The sequence below is a fragment of the Paramormyrops kingsleyae genome, chromosome 9, assembly GCF_048594095.1.
Source record: "Paramormyrops kingsleyae isolate MSU_618 chromosome 9, PKINGS_0.4, whole genome shotgun sequence".
NCBI classification, from domain to species: domain Eukaryota; kingdom Metazoa; phylum Chordata; class Actinopteri; order Osteoglossiformes; family Mormyridae; genus Paramormyrops; species Paramormyrops kingsleyae.
In genome coordinates, this window is record NC_132805.1 from 35,013,652 (window position 1) to 35,031,849 (window position 18,198).

The 18,198-nt window shown below is 44.6% G+C and overlaps 1 protein-coding gene across 2 annotated transcripts; it reads left to right on the forward strand.

Moving 5' to 3' along the window:
• Positions 1-2,589: 2,589 nt before the first annotated feature.
• On the forward strand, positions 2,590-11,798 carry LOC111845976 (galanin receptor type 1-like). 2 transcript variants are annotated; one of them, XM_023815764.2, is made up of 4 exons: positions 2,590-3,779; positions 4,314-4,379; positions 10,819-11,056; positions 11,156-11,798. In XM_023815764.2, exons 1-4 carry the CDS (start codon positions 3,108-3,110, stop codon positions 11,170-11,172), a joined length of 993 nt encoding a protein of 330 aa, XP_023671532.1. In that variant the 5' UTR covers positions 2,590-3,107; the 3' UTR covers positions 11,173-11,798. The 2 variants fall into 2 exon arrangements, with proteins under 2 accessions (XP_023671532.1, XP_023671525.1); XM_023815757.2 differs by having other exon boundaries at positions 2,667-3,779; positions 10,819-11,798.
• Positions 11,799-18,198: the final 6,400 nt, after the last annotated feature.

An 18,198-nucleotide genomic window follows, 5' to 3' on the forward strand; every position in this document is an offset into this window, starting at 1 on the left:
CGCTATATTGGCAAATGTATTGGGACACCCCTCCAAATCATTGAATTCACTTCCATAGCCACAGGTGCATAATATCAAGCACCTAGGCATGCAGACTGCTTCTACAAACATTTGTGAAAGAATGAGTCGCTCTCAGGAGCTCAGTGAATTCAAGCGTGGTACCGTGATAGGATGCCACCTGTGCAATAAGTCCATTTGAGAAATTTCCTCACTACTAAATATTCCATGGTCAACTGTTAATGGATTATAACATAGTGGAAGTATTTGGGAACAACAGCAACTCAACCACGAAGTGGAAGGCCACGTAAAATCACAGAGCGGGGACAACGCATGCTGAGGTGCACAGTGTGCAGAAGTCGCCAACTGTCTGCAGAGTCAATGGACTCTAGAGCAGTGGAGACATATTCTCTGTAGTAACGAATCACGCTTCTGTGTGTGGCAATTCGATGGATGAGTCTGGGTTTGGCTGTTGCCAGGAGAACGGTGCCTGACTGCATTGTGCCAAGTGTAGACTTTGGTGGAGGGGGGATTATGGTGTGGGGTTATTTTTTATGAGTTGGTCTGGGCCCCTTAGTTCCAGTGAAAGTAACTCAATGCTGCAGCATTTGAAGCCATTTTGGACAATTTCATGCTCCCAACTTTGTGGGAACAGTTTGGGCCCCTTCCTGTTCCAACATGACTGCACACCAGTGCACAAAGCAAGGTCCATAAGGACATGGATGAGTGAATCTGGTGTGGAGGAACTTGACTGGCCTGCACAGAGCCCTGACCTCAACCCCACATAACACCTTTGGGATGAATTAGAACAGAGACTGAGAGCCAGGCCTTCTCGTCCAACATCAGTGCCTGACCTCACAAATGTTCTCCTGAAAGAATGGTCAAAAATTCCCATAAACACACTCCTCAACCTTGCGGACAGTCTTCCCAGAAGAGTTGAAGCTGTTATAGCTGCACAGGGTGGGCCAGCTCCATATTAAAGTCTATGTATTAAGAATGGGATGTCATTAAAGTTCATGGCAGGTGTTCCAATACTTTTGGAAATATAGTGTGTTTATGTGTGTTTAGTGTTTTAATGCTGTTGCAGTTTGAATTAAAACAAACATCTTACACCATGTGTACTTAAGTGCCTTTGGATACTGCACATTTACGTATGTATTGCATCCTTTGGTAGTATATGCAACATTAAAGCTTCTAAGTAATGTGACTGAATTCACATGGTAAAATAGGTAAAATAATACAGTTTATCTGCTTATTCAGCTGGATTTTCTTTAAATTATAAAGTGACTCATTTGCAGAGTCCCACGTAATGATTCAAGATCAAGTTCTTCACAAGGAATGAACCACTAACATTCGGTCAAGTTTCTTAACCATTACGCCACCTGCAGTCAGGGAATGGTATAATCTTTTAGAACCTCTATCTGACAATAACCCTGCAGAACCCTGTCTTGGGTGTTGTGTTGCTCCGTGGGTTAGAAATCTGTGTCTGAGACTGGAAGGTTGCCAGTTTGAATCCCTTGGCTGGCAGAGGTACCGTATCACCATTACATCCTGGAGCGTGGCCCTTTCCCCATGAGCTGCCCCAAGGCTGCCTGATGAAACGCCGACTCTCAGCTCTGACCCCACGTATCAGTCTCACCTCTATCTGAGCGTTTCTCTGTTCATGTTCCATGTTGCTGTCAGAGTACGGTCGCCCTTTGTGGTGCTGAACATTCTGAGAAATTGCCCTTCCTTAGCAATATGTGAACGGTGCCGTCCCCCCCCAACACACACACACACACATGCACACAAAGGGCTTAAAAACAGTTCACAGAACATCCTGGTTAGATTTGAGTAATTGGACATAATTGCATTAATTTTCTAAGGCTTTGTCAGTGGAGATTAGAGAGTACCAAGCTTGTGAGCCAGAGGTATACGGTGATTTGGACCCTCTTCCTTTCACCCCCCAGACTCTGCAGGTTTGTCCTCCAAAAATATGCCCCTTGGTTTCAATTTTTCAGGACTACACAGGAAATTATTCGCTGAGACGCACGGCTGGGTCTCTGGCAGGAAAGTGGTGCAGTTCATTGGAGAGGAAAAAAAGAGAAATCCAGAGAAATATAGAAAATTTAAAGAGCTCTTTTTATTATTTTAACAATCTAACAGTGACCCTTCACTGAACAAGTGGTTGTGAAAAATAGACAGATGCATCTTTATGGGCTAGAGGTGCAATAACTGTAATCCCTAATATAAAAACATTTTTGTTGTCTTAAGCAGAATATCCAACTACTTCCGAAATATAAGAAACCTTGAGAATTTACTAACAGGGTCTCAAAAGAAGACACTCCTGATTTCACTTCTAGACAGGCTTAAACATCGGTCATTTCTGTACACACTGCAGGGCACCGAATCGACACAGCTGCGGGGTGGTCATAGGACACACTGCATTTTAACACGTCGATTTTAACACGCAGCAAGCAGCCAGTCCTAAATCGCCAAGATGAAGTTAAGATTTGCAGATCGGTTACACTTTGTAGATGCAGGTAAGGCGAAAAGCAGGGCGGGCTTTTCCTGAAATGAACATCGAGGGAAACAGCAGCGGGCTAATCGCTTGCAGATCATGCATTGCATTCAGGTGGGATCAGTGCTGGAGGAGGATTAAGTGATGACGTGAGAGGCGTAGCCCACCAGGACTATAAGTCTTCCTGAGAAAGCCAGAGAGGGGGACTTATCTGCGGATAGCCGGCGGAGCGCAGGACTTACAGGTGACCACTAATAAAAACGGAGAAGTCTTTATGAAAGAAGAACCAAAAGAGAACGATTCATAGATAGATAATGACTGCAACTCGAGATGCATAAGAATATGTAACCTTAATTAACATCTGTTAGATAAAAAAACTAAATTATTTCTCGGAGAAATTGGCGTTTTTCAAATTCAAGCAATGGGACCAAGTCCTTTCTTTTATTGGAAAGCTAATTCGTTTCGCATGGAAACGTTCAAAGAAGTATCAGTTAAGACTTTTGCGCAGACCTGCGCGCGTCTCCCCTGCGCGCCGCATACACGCGCCTGCGGAGGGACGACCATTAAGCTGTAGTACTTTGAGAGAAAGTCATGAAAAGTGTCAGCAGTCATGGAGTCCCCGACTTTTAGTAATCACTCGGATTTATCGCTGCATTCGAATCAAACCGGTGATGCAGTATCACCTCCAAAACTTTTGTTTGGGATTGGCACCGACAATTTTATAACGCTTCTCGTATTTGGACTGATATTCATCCTCGGGGTTGTAGGGAACTCCATGGTGATCACGGTGCTGGCACGGAGCAAGCCTGGCAAACCCAGAGGCACCACGAACATCTTCATTCTCAACCTCAGCATAGCCGATCTCTCGTACCTCCTTTTCTGCGTACCCTTCCAGTCGACGGTCTACATGCTCGACACATGGGTTCTGGGCGCCTTTATTTGTAAGTTCAACCACTACTTCTTCACCGTGTCCATGCTGGTCAGCATCTTCACCCTGTCGGCGATGTCGGTGGACCGATACATCGCCATCGTCCACTCCAGAAAGTCGTCCTCGATCAGGGTGGCCAAGCACGCCCTGATTGGAGTGGCTGTCATCTGGATCCTCTCGTTCGCCATGGCCGCTCCTGTTGCCTACAACCAGAACATCGTCCAGAGAAACGAGAACTACACCTACTGCTGGGAAGTGTGGCCGGACCAGAGCCAGAAGAAAGTGTATGTGGTGTGCACGTTTATTTTCGGATACGTGCTGCCTCTGCTTTTAATTTCTTTTTGCTATACAAAGGTTAGTAGGGCATTAATAATAAATAATAATAATAATAATAATAATAATAACAAAAGCATCCGTGTTACCGCTATAGATGGTTTGAGACTTTATGTTTTTGCCTGAACACACATGAAATAAATATATAAATAAATAATTTTAGCTATTTGTCTATTGTGCGTATCCTATTTTCACATAGGCCTACATAACGGACCCCGGTTCAGCAAATTCTATGCTGGGGGCCCGGGTGGTGGCGTCCCATATTTCTTCTGGGGTCTAATCCCCCATAAGGATTAAATGCTAGAATCGCCCCTGGTTATTCTATACCCGCTATGTGTGAGTGTTATTAACTCCAGCGGGGCTTCATGTTTCATATGAACGCCGTCAGCACCGTTAGATTTAATCACCGTTTCGCTGAGTTAAACGCACATACTGCTGGATAATTACTTGTGCACACTGCCACATTATTATTATTATTATGGTAGAATGAAACTGAGCGAAAAACAATAGTTGTAAGTGTGCTAAACACGACGTGCATTTTATTCTTCCCCACAGGTTTTAAATCATTTGCACAAGAAGTTGAAGAACATGTCAAAGAAATCGGAAGCGTCGAAGAAAAAGGTACGAGCCACCGACGTGTCAGTCCGAAGGGGCTGTGAGCCAGAAGAATGGGAAATATTAATGATAAAGCGTCCTTCATGACTTAAAAATAGAAAACGTGAAACGACAATGGACTTTCCGCTTCCACTGGTTGTCGTCTGTCTGATACAGGACCCTGAAGCAGCTTAATTAAACGTTTCAATGGCTGAACATTAATTCGTCAGTCACCATTGATTGCAATAGTAGTATAGTTATATAAATGTGTTTGACTGAAGTGTGATGATCTTCCCAGTTTGCTCCCAGCTCTGGCGTGGAGAGAGTCATCAGGTGGCGTTTAATAGTCTTTTGAGTGTAATTATTACGCCAGCCTGCACTTGTACGATTAATTACTAAAAACGAACAACAGTAAAATATTACCATCACTATCATTAGGGCACAGATTAAAAAATCCTTTATATTCAGAAGCAACTGAAATTGGTGGGGTGACTTCTTGAAAGCAGTGATATACAATGGGTATACAGAGAATATCTAACAGGTTCTGTAAGAATAAGCAAATAATGATGATGATGTTTACTTGCTGGAAAATTAGGCTACTTAAAAACTAATTACCACTCCGCATGTGAGGAGTCTTCTATAGACAGGGCACAGGGAAAGGCAGCTACCTGTGTCCTCTGTAATGCGAATTTCAGTACCTCAGAGCTCGGCTGACAGAGGCAGTCAGCGTGCAGCCGTTCTGCGGAGCCATTTCCTGTACACGGCTGAAGCTGATTTGCTTCGCGGTGTCAGTGCCGTGCTCTGACGGCAGCCTGCTGCTCTGACCATCGTTTCCTACAGCTCTCAGCTCCAAAATTAAAGTCCCATTGATTTTTGTTAATCAGGTATCCTCTGCCTTTCTGTCAGGTGGGTCCCTCAGCAGGTGTTTGGACCCAGAGGTCTTTAGCGACAGATGCTGTTGGTGTCTGAAGCTGCACATCAGAATCATGCATTAAAATTTCTGCATCATGTTGTCTCATCACATCGCATTCTTTTCTGCTTTTGTTCATTGGTAAGCTTGTGAACTCACTTTTTAAAGATATGACTTGTTTTAATCCTGCAGTGAAAGCTGCGATGTTCACGAAGGTGGGCGTCTCATTAAACTTGCCGCAAAATCATTTCATTACTGTCAGTATGCCCACAAATCATCGCATGCTGTTAAAGTGGACTTAGCAGCGAGCAAAGGGAGACCACTTAATTTACTCGGAGGTTTGAAAACAGGCCGTTCAAACGAGAGTTCCGTCAGCATTTTCGGACGTTGTCCTTTCTAAAGTGCTTTAATGTATGAAGTCGATATCGGTCGCAGGAATAACTCTGGCACCAAAGTCCATTTACATGTCACTGTTTATTAAGCTAGAAAGTGAAAAAGGAGAAGAATGTGCGTTAACAGGAGAGCATCTATTTTAGGTGCTGACACTGCAGCGTTTTCTAGTTGTGCCAGATCTAATGTGTGAAGATGAGGGTCTTGGAGACTGAGCCTGGTGTGTGTTCGCTAATGGCTGCCTCGCAGTTTCCTAATTGCTGTATATTGTAGCAGCTTGTCCTTGATGTTGGACACCTACTGACTTAGGTTGTATTCTACACCCAACAGACCTCAGATGGGAGGGAACAGCTCAACTTGGCAAAGCTAGCCATGGGGGGTGGCGTTCCAGTGGTGGAGCTTGCTGGGGACCACATGGGCTTAGACTGGAAAAGAGCCTAATATTTGGAAGTTTGCTTTTTCTTTTGATTGGCATGTTGCAAATGGTCACATTAAATCAATTTTAGAGTTCCAGTCAAGCGCCCTGGTGGGCCAGAGATGTGAGGATATTGACTTTGGGTGTTGGAATCTTCCCAGGGATGGCACGGCGGTGCAGTGGTTAGCACTGTTTCTGGGACCTGGGCTGTGTGTGTATGGGGTTTGCATGTTCTCCCCGTGTCATTGTGGGGTTTGCATGTTCTCCCCGTGTCATTGTGGGGTTTGAATGCTCTCCCCGTGTCATTGTGGGGTTTGCATGTTCTCCCCGTGTCATTGTGCGGTTTGCATGTTCTAGCCATGTCATTGTGGGGTTTGCATGCTCTGCCCGTGTCATTGTGGGGTTTGCATGCTCTCCCCGTGTCATTGTGGGGTTTGCATGCTCTCCCCGTGTCATTGTGGGGTTTGCATGTTCTCCCCGTGTCATTGTGGGGTTTGCATGTTCTCCCCGTGTCATTGTGGGGTTTGCATGCTCTCCCCGTGTCATTGTGGGGTTTGCATGCTCTCCCCGTGTCATTGTGGGGTTTGCATGCTCTCCCCGTGTCATTGTGGGGTTTGCATGCTCTCCCCGTGTCATTGTGGGGTTTGCATGTTCTCCCCGTGTCATTGTGGGGTTTGCATGCTCTCCCCGTGTCATTGTGGGGTTTGCATGTTCTCCCCGTGTCATTGTGCGGTTTGCATGTTCTAGCCGTGTCATTGTGGGGTTTGCATGCTCTGCCCGTGTCATTGTGGGGTTTGCATGCTCTCCCCGTGTCATTGTGGGGTTTGCATGCTCTCCCCGTGTCATTGTGGGGTTTGCATGTTCTCCCCGTGTCATTGTGGGGTTTGCATGTTCTCCCCGTGTCATTGTGGGGTTTGCATGTTCTCCCCGTGTCATTGTGGGGTTTGCATGCTCTCCCCGTGTCATTGTGGGGTTTGCATGCTCTCCCCGTGTCATTGTGGGGTTTGCATGCTCTCCCCGTGTCATTGTGGGGTTTGCATGTTCTCCCCGTGTCATTGTGGGGTTTGCATGCTCTCCCCGTGTCATTGTGGGGTTTGCATGTTGCAGGCTGGCACCCTGTCCTGGGTTGTTCCCTGTCTCAAACCTGTAGCTTCCAGACCCCTGCGACCCTGAATAGGACAAGTAGGTACAGAGGATGGATGGAATCATTACAGGTTTCAAGTTTTATTTGTGACATACACAGTCAAACACTAGGACCACCCTCTATCGTGCAGTTAATGGGAATTTGCATTTACATAACTGAACAAAAGTTATGTTTTGAAAGAAACTTATTGAGTACCTTTATTTATAATATTTGCTATACAAACTTGAAGTGCTTTTTTTCCCAAAATAATTAATGAACAGCACCATCGGAAATGCATGCGTCTTGCAGTGACATTGAGGTCTGACGAATGCATGCTTACAGGGTGCATAAATGTTACTCTTGCCACAGTCAAACAGAAATCTGCCCTAGCGATGTGAGTGTGAGAGAGCTCTTTGCTCACGGAACCTGCAGCACAGTTTCCATTAGAGAGCTTTGATTTGCTTTGGTGATTAACATTCCTCATCATTTCATTGTTACGCTGTTGCTCGCCCCTCCAGGACGGTCAAACTCCACCTCCTCACTCTGTGTGATTTCCTCCTATAGTCCAAACAAATGCGGTTCGGCTTATTGACTTCTCTAAATTACGTGTCCGTTTGTGCATGTGCCCCGCAATGGACTGGCATCCCCTCCAGGGTGTATATCAGCTGTGTGTCTTGTACTGCCTGGGATAGGACCCAGACCTCTCTGCCACTGGGACAGGACCCAGACCTCTCTGCCACTGGGACAGGATCCAGACCTCTCTGCCACCCTACCCAGGATAAGCGATTATACGATGAATATAAGATGGACAGTAGTATTAATTATGAAAATGTAATAGCGAAATTTAGAAGGAAAATGTCTTATGATAGCGGATTGATTTAGTAGATTATTCAGGTAAGAGGGCATCACCCGAAATGTCTGAAGACTGATTTTTCTTTATGAGCTATTCTTTCCAGAATGCATTTACTGACCAAATGCATTTTGCGCTCATTCAAAATTAATTTTACCCACCTTCACTACTGCTTCGTTAGCAGGAAGGAACATCCTGTATCCAATTTAACAAACTCTATTTTCAAATCAGGAGGGTTAAAACACTTGCCTGCTGTAAAATATACATCATGTTTTGTATGTTTTATTTTCAATTTAGGTTTTTTTTTTGCAGTGTAACACAGTGACTCACCCCAAACCTCCAGTGTTTGGTGTTAAAATTTAGTGTTCATTTCATGTCTGTCGGGGTTTCCTCTCGGCGATCTCGTACATCATCACAAAGACATTTCTGAGTGCGACGGACTGGTGTCCTGTCTGATGGACATTCCCTGCTTTACATAGCATCCTTCCTGGGGTACTCTGGATTGGGGGGGGGGGGGGTCACAGAAAATATTTTTGCATAGTACAAAAACACAGTAGCTCGACACAGCAAACATTCATCAAAATGCTTTATGAAAACGAACCCATACAAAAGAAGGGGAATGGATGGTCACAGCAGCTTTTTGGCAGATCTCTGGGCAGGAAAACTGTTTTAAAGGCACAGCATCACCCCCACACCTTTATAGGTGTTACTGTAAAGTATATCACCAGCCTATTGCCTTATACAGATTTGCTTATGGCTCCAAGAGGACTAGTTGTAATATCTCACTCAGCAGTTCTGACACCATGCAGGTATTATGAAGACCCACCTCTTATAAGAAACATGCTCAGTTTCCCGAGCAGGTAGCAGACTGGAGCAAAATGTCTGTTGTGTGACATCACATTCGGGGTGGGTGAGCGTTCAGCTGCCACCTGGGAGACAAAGTCCTGGCAACAAACAGACCACAGGCTGAAAGCTGCAGTGTTGCTATGGCGCCACCCAGATTTCTGCATCAGTCAGCAGCTCCTGAATCACAGGCTTTGATGCCCCCCCACAACTGAGAGCTTTCCAAGGTTCCCTCTGGATTGACAACTTTTTTGTCTTAAGAAGAAACTGGAAAGTTACTCAGGGATTATGCAGCTAGTTACTTGGTCTGTACACATAGGGATGTTGCCTTGGTAACTGTTTAAAACCCCTGTTTTTGGACACCTTCCAGACCCATATAAGGCCACATATAGGAATAAATCCCCCAATCACGTGGCCCGCACCTCCTTTCTGGCAAGCGGACTCCCACCGTAATGTGTTTCCTATATCACCTCGGTGTGGTCTCACTGGCGCACTGTAGAGTCCCAGGGGAAGCACAGGCCGGCAGGGGTGAGACGTGGTGAGACGGAGTCACCAACCTCTGGCATGTTGTGATTTGTCACTCTCTGTGAAAAAACCATATGCTGCCGTATTTATCTGAGAAGCCCGATACCCTGGGACTGGTTCGCCGTAAATGACACAGCTGCAAGACCAGCACTGTTTCCAGTGACACAGCTGCATGACCAGCACTGTTTCCAGTGACACAGCTGCATGACCAGCACTGTTTCCAGTGTTTCGCCTCTCCTAAGTGACATCCCTGCGCTCTGCTGCTTATTAAACACGGATAAAGGCGGATTTGGGATCTTTCTGTGTCAAATGCAGGGTTTAATGTTGGAAGCTGACACTTCTCACAGGTCACACAAGTTGAGGGTCAGAAGTGGCCCTCTGGAAAATGCGAGATAGCAGAAAAACATTCCCTGCACATTCTAAGTGATACGCTTCAAGTTTAGCAGTGAGGATTAAATGGTTTAGGTACCCTAAGTAAAGATGGAAAAAACGTATCATGGAGAAAAGCAAAAGGAATTTAGGACAAGTTGAGAAATAGGTATATATGACAAAAATTCCCTTTTCTATCTGATTTTATTCCCTTTCTAATAATGTATATTCTTCTGACAGATGTGTTCTCTGCATATGCTATTTAGAGCATTCAAATAGATCATTGGTCATTGTTTAAACCCACCGATGTCTCTTATGGAATTCTGATGCATACTAAATTCACATTAATTTAATTTGTTATTCCTGTGAGTCACATGATAAACTCAGTGACTCAGTCACAGAGTTAAAGACTTGTCTCCGTTTGTCCTTTATATTGATATATATTATTATAGGATTAAAACTTTCATTACCTCATAAACACCTGCTCCATTTTTATGTGCTGACTAATTGAAATAATTAACAAATTCATTATAATAGACAAAGCTGACATGGTTCCCATTACTTGAATCATGTATTTCAGATAAAACTCAGCCAAAGCAAATTAACCAAGAGCTAAAAATGAACCTAAGCAAACCACATTCTCCTTGCCGGCGTCTGGAGGTTTGGTGGAGGAAGTCCAGTCCCTGTCCCTGGCTGTCTCAGTCACTTCAATCATGTTGACTTTGTTATCTTGGCTGCTTTGCTACGCTCAGCTCGGCCAGGCCGCAGTGGCAGACTGCCCGGTCTGGTTCTGTCCCCTCAGGGTCAGGTTTCATCTTTCCGCTCAGCTCGTAGCAGAATTGGACGGTCGCTTATGCTCTACACTATGTACAGCCAACATGAACACGGCAAGTTCCTTTTTAGAGGAACTGCAATCAAGATTTTTTGTGTTATAATATTGACTTGTATCCCTCCATCCACGCAGAGCCGGGGTTGGGACTCGAACCCCAGCCCTGCTGCCTGCTGGTAATGAGTGCCCCCTTCTGCCTTGCGCCCCCACAGACCGCCCAGACCGTCCTGGTGGTGGTGGTGGTCTTCTGCCTGTCCTGGCTGCCGCACCACGTCGTCCACCTCTGGGTGGAGTTCGGCTCCTTCCCCCTGAACCAGGCGTCCTTCCTGTTCCGCGTGGCGGCTCATTGCCTGGCCTACAGCAACTCCTCGGTCAACCCCATCATCTACGCCTTCCTGTCGGAGAACTTCCGGAAGGCGTATAAGCAGGTGTTCCGCTGTCAGGTCGCCAGTGAGTCTCCGCTGAACGACATCAAGGAGATACGGAGCAAGGTGGACACTCCACCCTCCACCAACTGTACCAATGTCTGACTGGATGTTCTGGTCGCAGGGGCAGAAGACTGCTAGTGGATCTGGGGGCAAGAGAGAAGAGCTAAGGAAACGTATCAAACCCGGAGTAAAACTGCGAACCAGCAGCTGATCAGCAGCTTCTCGATTCTGAACCTGTGAAAGGAATTACCATCTAAATATAATCCAGCATGCCTTTTCAAATCTCATTACCGCTGCCATTAACTGAGAAGTTAAACGGCATTATTAACAACTTTAAAGGAACCTGGAAATATTTTTATTCGTATTTTAATCTTGCAGCTGGTATTTATGTTGGTCCAGACGCTGTGCTGTTCACTTCAGCTCAACTTATATACTCAAGAAAAAATAGCAGGATCAAAAATAAAACATGCAGCCGGCCTTCTTTTAAAAGAAACATGTATCATAATCAAAATGGCTTTGGATTTGTGTATGTAAAGCATGGCAATTACTTTGAGTAATCAGATCTCTTTGATGGTTCAAACATCTTAACCATGAAGGAATGCCTATTAATTTTGTAAAATCCTGGGGGCCATATGGAATGATACTCTTTTCTCTGTCCAGGTGTTTTTTAAATGTACGTGACTGTGGAGACGCCATTGTAAATAACACAGAAATAGTAAATTTCTCTTTTGTCATGGTTGTAATAAATATATGCATGTTCATGAGCTCCTTACAAGGATTTTATGTTAATTAGCACATCTGTATGCTAAACTGGACCAGGCTGCAGAATAATTCCTGAAAGGGAAATCTGCGGTAAGGCGTCGCCCACACTGCAGGTTGACACTTAAATCTGTCCTGAAATAATTTCTTTGTTAGAAAAAGATAATGAAACAAATTGCAGTGCACCAGTATCACTGCGCCGTGCTGCCTGGGCAGTCTGGGCAACCCCCGGATCAGGGGTACATGATTATTGCAGTGCACCAGTAACACTGCGCCGTGCTGCCTGGCCAGTCTGGGCGACCCCCGGAACAGGGGTACATGATTATTGCAGTGCACCAGTAACACTGCGCCGTGCTGCCTGGGCAGTCTGGGCGACCCCCGGAACAGGGGTACATGATTATTGCAGTGCACCAGTAACACTGCGCCGTGCTGCCTGGGCAGTCTGGGCGACCCCCGGAACAGGGGTACATGATTATTGCAGTGCACCAGTAACACTGCGCCGTGCTGCCTGGGCAGTCTGGGCGACCCCCGGACACTCCGGAGCCAGCTGGCAAATACAGTCCCTCCAATATGTTCTGTGAGTAGATGTATACAGGAATGGAACAGCACTCAGCAGCAGCAGCCCTGGTAACTCATATTCCTGCAGTATCTTCTACAGTATCTGCTGCTGGCCCACAGACTTGACATGTTCCTACGAGCTCTCACACTGCTATGTCAGGCTGAAGTTTGTCTGCCGCGAGGGCAGCGTGTGGGTTAAACCTCTGTGTCTGACATCAGGGGGTCGCTGGTTTAAGTCCAGCTTCGGCAAATCCATGGCTCGTTCGGCAAGGCCCTTAACCCCCAGCTCCCTGGGCACTGCAACAGCTGGCTGCCCATCACAGCCAAGATTACTCTCACCTACAGAGAGCCAGTTGGTGGAGGCAAAAAGAGAATTTCCCCATGGGGAATAAGGCTATTCCCAAGCTTTCAGCCCCCTGTCTGACTTCATTGTAGCCTTTCTAGCCCATGAATACCTTTCTGCAGCCTAAGGAGACCCTCTGTGAAAGAACGATGTACCTAAAGAATTCCTTCTTCAGCTTGGAAAGCTCCCTAACCATAGGTGTCCACCTGTGGGTCCTTGGGACAGCACTGTCACTGGAGGTAAGACTAATTACACTCTAGTCAATATGTGGAAGATAAAATTCTCCTGATCAGCCCTTCTCTACCTTGTCCTTTTCCAAAGAATTTAACTCTGAACTACAAATATCGGTAAGGTGCGTTTTTCTTCATTAGCAAGCAGAGTAGCACAGCCTGCTCCGTGTTCCCAGGTGTCGACACACTGAACAATGAAAATGCACTATTGATAAACTCTTTCGCCATTCCCTTACAAGGTCTTCTTTAACAGGATTCCTCTCAGATTCCTGATTTTCCCTTTACTCTTCCCCCAGATGTGTCCTGTCTCACTGCTGCTCTGACAGTTCTCCCTAACCATGCCAGGTCAGCATGTTCTCCACTTGAGTGCAGTTCACACATCCGCAAGGACTAACAATATCTTCTTGCCTATGGCCTAAGGCAGAACGACAATCCCATAATGCACCCCACCCCACCTAACTTTCAATTCTTCTTCCACAGATACCTTTAGCTTGGACTCCGTTTCCACCAGAGATGGAACATTCCATGTTACTAAAGCCAGTGTCCATAGCTAAGGTCTCCAAGCCTGGCTCTGTACTCACGTTTCACCTTATGAGTGGTGAGGCCACAAAATATATTTACTATGACTTCCTAAGAATATGAATATTGATAAGTGTTATGTTTCAGTGTAATGTGTCAAAATGGTGGTGTGTGCAGATGCAATGGCTTCTCTGGAGCCAAAGGAAATGGCAAACTGTGTTTTATAAACCCAATGTGCCACTTTATCACAATATTTTCAAATTTGACATAGCATGACAGACAGCTACTATTTATCATGAGTCATTGTTGTTATTGATATGTACTATTCTTAATGTTTTTTTTTTAAATTTATCTCACTCCCTGTATTTTTTGTCCAGTGTTTATCTTTCAAATATTCTTTGTTCTAGATCTCTGATGCTCCTACGAATTGCAGTTTCATTTCAGGTGTGTGGAATGACAATAAAGTGACTTGACTTTGCCCCTTGACTTGACTATTAATAATAATAATAATAATACATTTTATTTAAAGGTGCCTTTCAATAACAATAGAATAACACCTATAGAAGTAATGAAATCTAAATAAAACAAAACCAATAAAATCAGACATAACAAAACAAAAAGTCAAGCAGGTGGATTCTGAGGAAACCCAATGAGATGAGTTTTAACAGAGTTTTAAATTGTGTTACACAGTGTAGTTGACAAACATGAGGGCGAAGAGGGTTCTGGAGTTTGGGAGAAGGTTCTAGCACCTGTGGTGTAGAATGTAATGTCTCTGTACTCACTTGTCACTTTGTGAAAACTACCGACTCGTTAGAAATTACGCACAACATGTAACCATATAAACTGCATAAATTAGGCACATACAGAAAACGTATGAAGTAATATACTACACTAAGCTACTATACTGTAAAATAACAATTAGACCCATAACTATAAAACTAAAATTGCACATTTGTGCACGATCATTAAGCTTCTTTTGATATTCAATGTTCTTAGACATTGAACTTTACGGAGGGGTATCATTTTAGGTATCCTTTTTCAAACAGGTTTGAGATAATACCTAATTTATTTCAGATACTATCTGTTTCCTCTACTCTCCACTTCTTGTCTGGTTTATTGTGAATTCAGGGAATTCAATTCAATTAAAATAAAAGATCTCAGCCTTGGATTTCCCACAGAATTCTAGCAAAGGACTAACTTTTTCTCAGGGCTAACTTGTTTTCAGATATTTTTCAGAACACATATTGAACTCAATTATAAAGCATAATTGTGTGAATTTGGGCTTTCACACTTGCAGCAGTATATGCACCTGTGGGAACGTGTGCTAATGAAATCCAAACACCCCTTAAGCTCAGTCTTCCTTACAGCTATTTCTGTACAATTTGTCCTTATGTCCTAACTTCAGATGTATACCTTATCTTTATCCTTGACAAATTCAGACACCACCATCCTGAATGGGGAAAAATCACAATTAAAATAAAAAACTATGAAGGAAGCTTTTTTGAAGGGAACCCCTATGCTAGCAAATAACTTCTCGCTTTTTTGGGTTGAAAATGAAGCATTTGTAAATATATAGATGGATGCTTGAATGTTTTACCTGTTCTCCTTTATGTGGAAAAGAGAGAGAGATAAGGATCATGCGCTGATTACAGCACCTTGCCAAACCCACCACACAACAAACCGCCTCAGGGATGAGAACCAGACAGGTGATATTTCAGCACAGCAGCTGCAGCGCCAATCCTGCCACCAACCCCAAAATATACCCTGTAAGTAGAAGGACCTCCTTGCCGAGCTGGATGTAGATTCACATCATACGCACAACAGAGTAATTTCAGGTTAAGGGCCCTGCTCAAGGGCCAATGGAGCATGATCACTCCCAACATTCACAGGATTCAAACCAACAACCTTCCGATTGCCAGTACAGATCCTTAGCCTCAGAGCCAGTCTGTGGTAGATGAGAGAGAATATTTTCAGTAGTGGTGCCGATGGTACTGTTCTGTATTTCAGATTTATTCGAGCTGCAGGACAACCCTGACAACAGATTCGCAAAGCCTTCGCTTTTGCCTAATGAGTTATTTATTTACCTATACTGCCAAATTGTGGGTCATGGTTGAGCCGTGTCACGGATTTTGGGTGACTGCCTAAACTTTGTCTTTGGGGCTGCAATATATGTATCAGCCTACAAAGCTTTCGGGCATCCTCAAAATTGGCATGCACCAAAATCAGCACAGTGGCAGGACTGCTGAAATACGCATCCACCTCACCCGCCGCTGCCGGCCAAATATGGCATCAGGGCCTCGGTCTCAGTGAGTGAGTAGGTCTGTGAGAGGCGATGCAGCTGTGTGCATGTACTTCACACTGATCCTCTGTCATTCCCGGAGAACAGAGGTTCGCTCGGGGCCGTTACACAACCGGTCAGCTATAAATGGAGCTGAAAAGGTGAATGTGTTGTCTGTTCACACTGAGATGCTCTGGCCTCCCCTTTCAGCCACTAATGAGAGAACTTCAGTTACCTAGTAGCTCTCACACTTTCAATTACTCATTGTCATCAACTAGTTTTCAAGGGAATGATTTTTCTGAATTGTCCGATCAATTCTGTCCTGGACATCCGATAGCACGCTACAGAACTGGTTCATTTACACTGGTAAATAATTAATTACGACTGCGTGCTCCTGAATGTGGACTCTTGGTGGAACACATTTTTTTTTTAAATGAAGAAATATATCACAGTATGTTTGCTTTCAAAATTAAACAGTTTTTTTTTTTTAACCAAGAATGGCGCTTGTGCTGTTTTGTATTTTGTGTACATATTGGAATTATTTATAAACGTTGTACCCAGTACTTGTCAATATGAATGTCTATTAATGTTCCTTTTCAAAAGATAAGTGCATTAACCATGTGTTTGCGGTAGATAATAAGCATTACAATGAGACCTGTGTCTCCTGAAACATGGGCTACGTTTGGGGCTGGTTCCTTCAGACCCTACATCGTCTTCCCTTACTGCGTTCCTCTGCAATGCAGTGGCTTTCATTATAGCCCAGCCTATCGCCGGCAGCATCAACCAAAAGGTTATTAATTTAAAAATCATTGGTTCCTAGTTACAACATTTAAAATAAAATTATTGTTTGATTCAGAGCTGAATGCAATTAACTTATAGCGAAAAAGGTTTTTCAGGAGTTGTTTTATTAACCCATCCATCCATCCATCCATCCATCCATCCATCATCTAACTGCTTATCATGGGCTTACTCCAGCCAGCACAGGGTGTTCAGGGCTTCAGGCTCTGTATCACAAGGATTTTGCCACACTTTGTGCTAAGTATGCTGGACAAATTGAACAAGTCGCAATCTCAAGCACGGCAGCTGCATTAATATCAATATTTCTGATAAGTCAGAGTCAGAATAAAGAGTTCTTTTGTTTAGAAAAGAATTTTCTCCAAGGTCCAGAATTTGGTGCTTGTTTGCCTCTGAAGTGGTCATGAAGCCGATTAAGGCAGGTGCTTGAGAGTTGCTACTCGCTGAATTTCTCACTTATCCGTAATCAACATGCTAGACTGGTCCATGAAGAGTTTTCATTTTGATTTCCTGCCGACAAAGACATGTCAAATTTGCAAGAACATACTTGCATGCACACACCCACAAACACACGTGTACATGCTCAATTGTGCATATAAGCACCCACAAATATATATGAACACATACAAACACAAGGACAAACACATATCAATAGACACACAGCTATACATACATCCACACCAACATATAAGTACTATATGCACATATACAAAACCCAAAATGGGCATGCGAGTGGCACGGACGTCCATCTCTTGTTTTAGCCTGTCCCTTTCCTCATGTCCCACTCCCCCCTCTGTGCCCACACAGGATCTCAGCACGGTCCGTGTGACAGCACAGAACGCCCTGTAATGGTGTGTCCCCCAAAGTGCCTTTGCTGTTTCCTGCACGCCATGGTCTCACTGTTTTCCGTGTCTCCTATAGACACAGATCCCAACTGGCATCAGCCTCAATGGGTCATTATCGAAATGACTGTAATGAGATGGAAAATAACACGTTCCATGAGCACAGGGAGCCGTGGTGGCAGGGTCCGCTGCATCTGCAGCAGACGCTGGTACTGAGATGTAGACTGCCAGAGCAGGCCTGTAGACCGAGGCGGTGCCTGACTCCAGGCCTGACCCTCCTATGGTGAGTACCACTGGTGATTTCTCAAGTCTGGACAGGGAATGAATCCATGTGATATGGGGGTGGGAGGATGGAACAGGGACCTTCTTTGTGTTTAATATATTTTAGGAGAAGAACAAACATGTCATGGGAGGCAACAGGGTACGGAGACACAGTATGGAGGTCAGGCCTCCAAACTGGAAGAGATGGGCTGAATGCTGGGTCCAGTCTGTTACAAGACATCTGTCTAACTGGTTGTTTTATGTTAGTGTATTACTTGAACGTATTACCTGTCACATGACTTTGCCCTGCTCCATGCCCTCCCCCCACCTTAGCCGCTATTACTGTATACCCACAGTTAGCCTGCTGACTGAATGAAGAGCACCAACAAGAACATTGTCAGGCTACAGAAACAAGGGCTCTGACTTGGAGTATATGGGCTGGAGAGTCACAGACAGGCTGCATCACTTTCTGTCTCCCTGTCTCTTACACATACACAAAGACAGAACTCAAACATGGCCTTCAACTCAACTCAACTCAACTCAACTCAATTCAACTCAATTCAATTCAATTCAACTCAA

Excerpts from the sequence above, each read along its gene's own strand:
- LOC111845976 (XM_023815757.2), top strand. The coding sequence starts at position 3,108 with ATGGAGTCCCCGACTTTTAGTAATCACTCGGATTTATCGCTGCATTCG. Across the intron at positions 3,780-4,313 it reads TTTCTTTTTGCTATACAAAG|GTTTTAAATCATTTGCACAA; the intron begins GTTAGTAGGGCA and ends TCTTCCCCACAG. Across the intron at positions 4,380-10,818 it reads CGGAAGCGTCGAAGAAAAAG|ACCGCCCAGACCGTCCTGGT; the intron begins GTACGAGCCACC and ends GCGCCCCCACAG.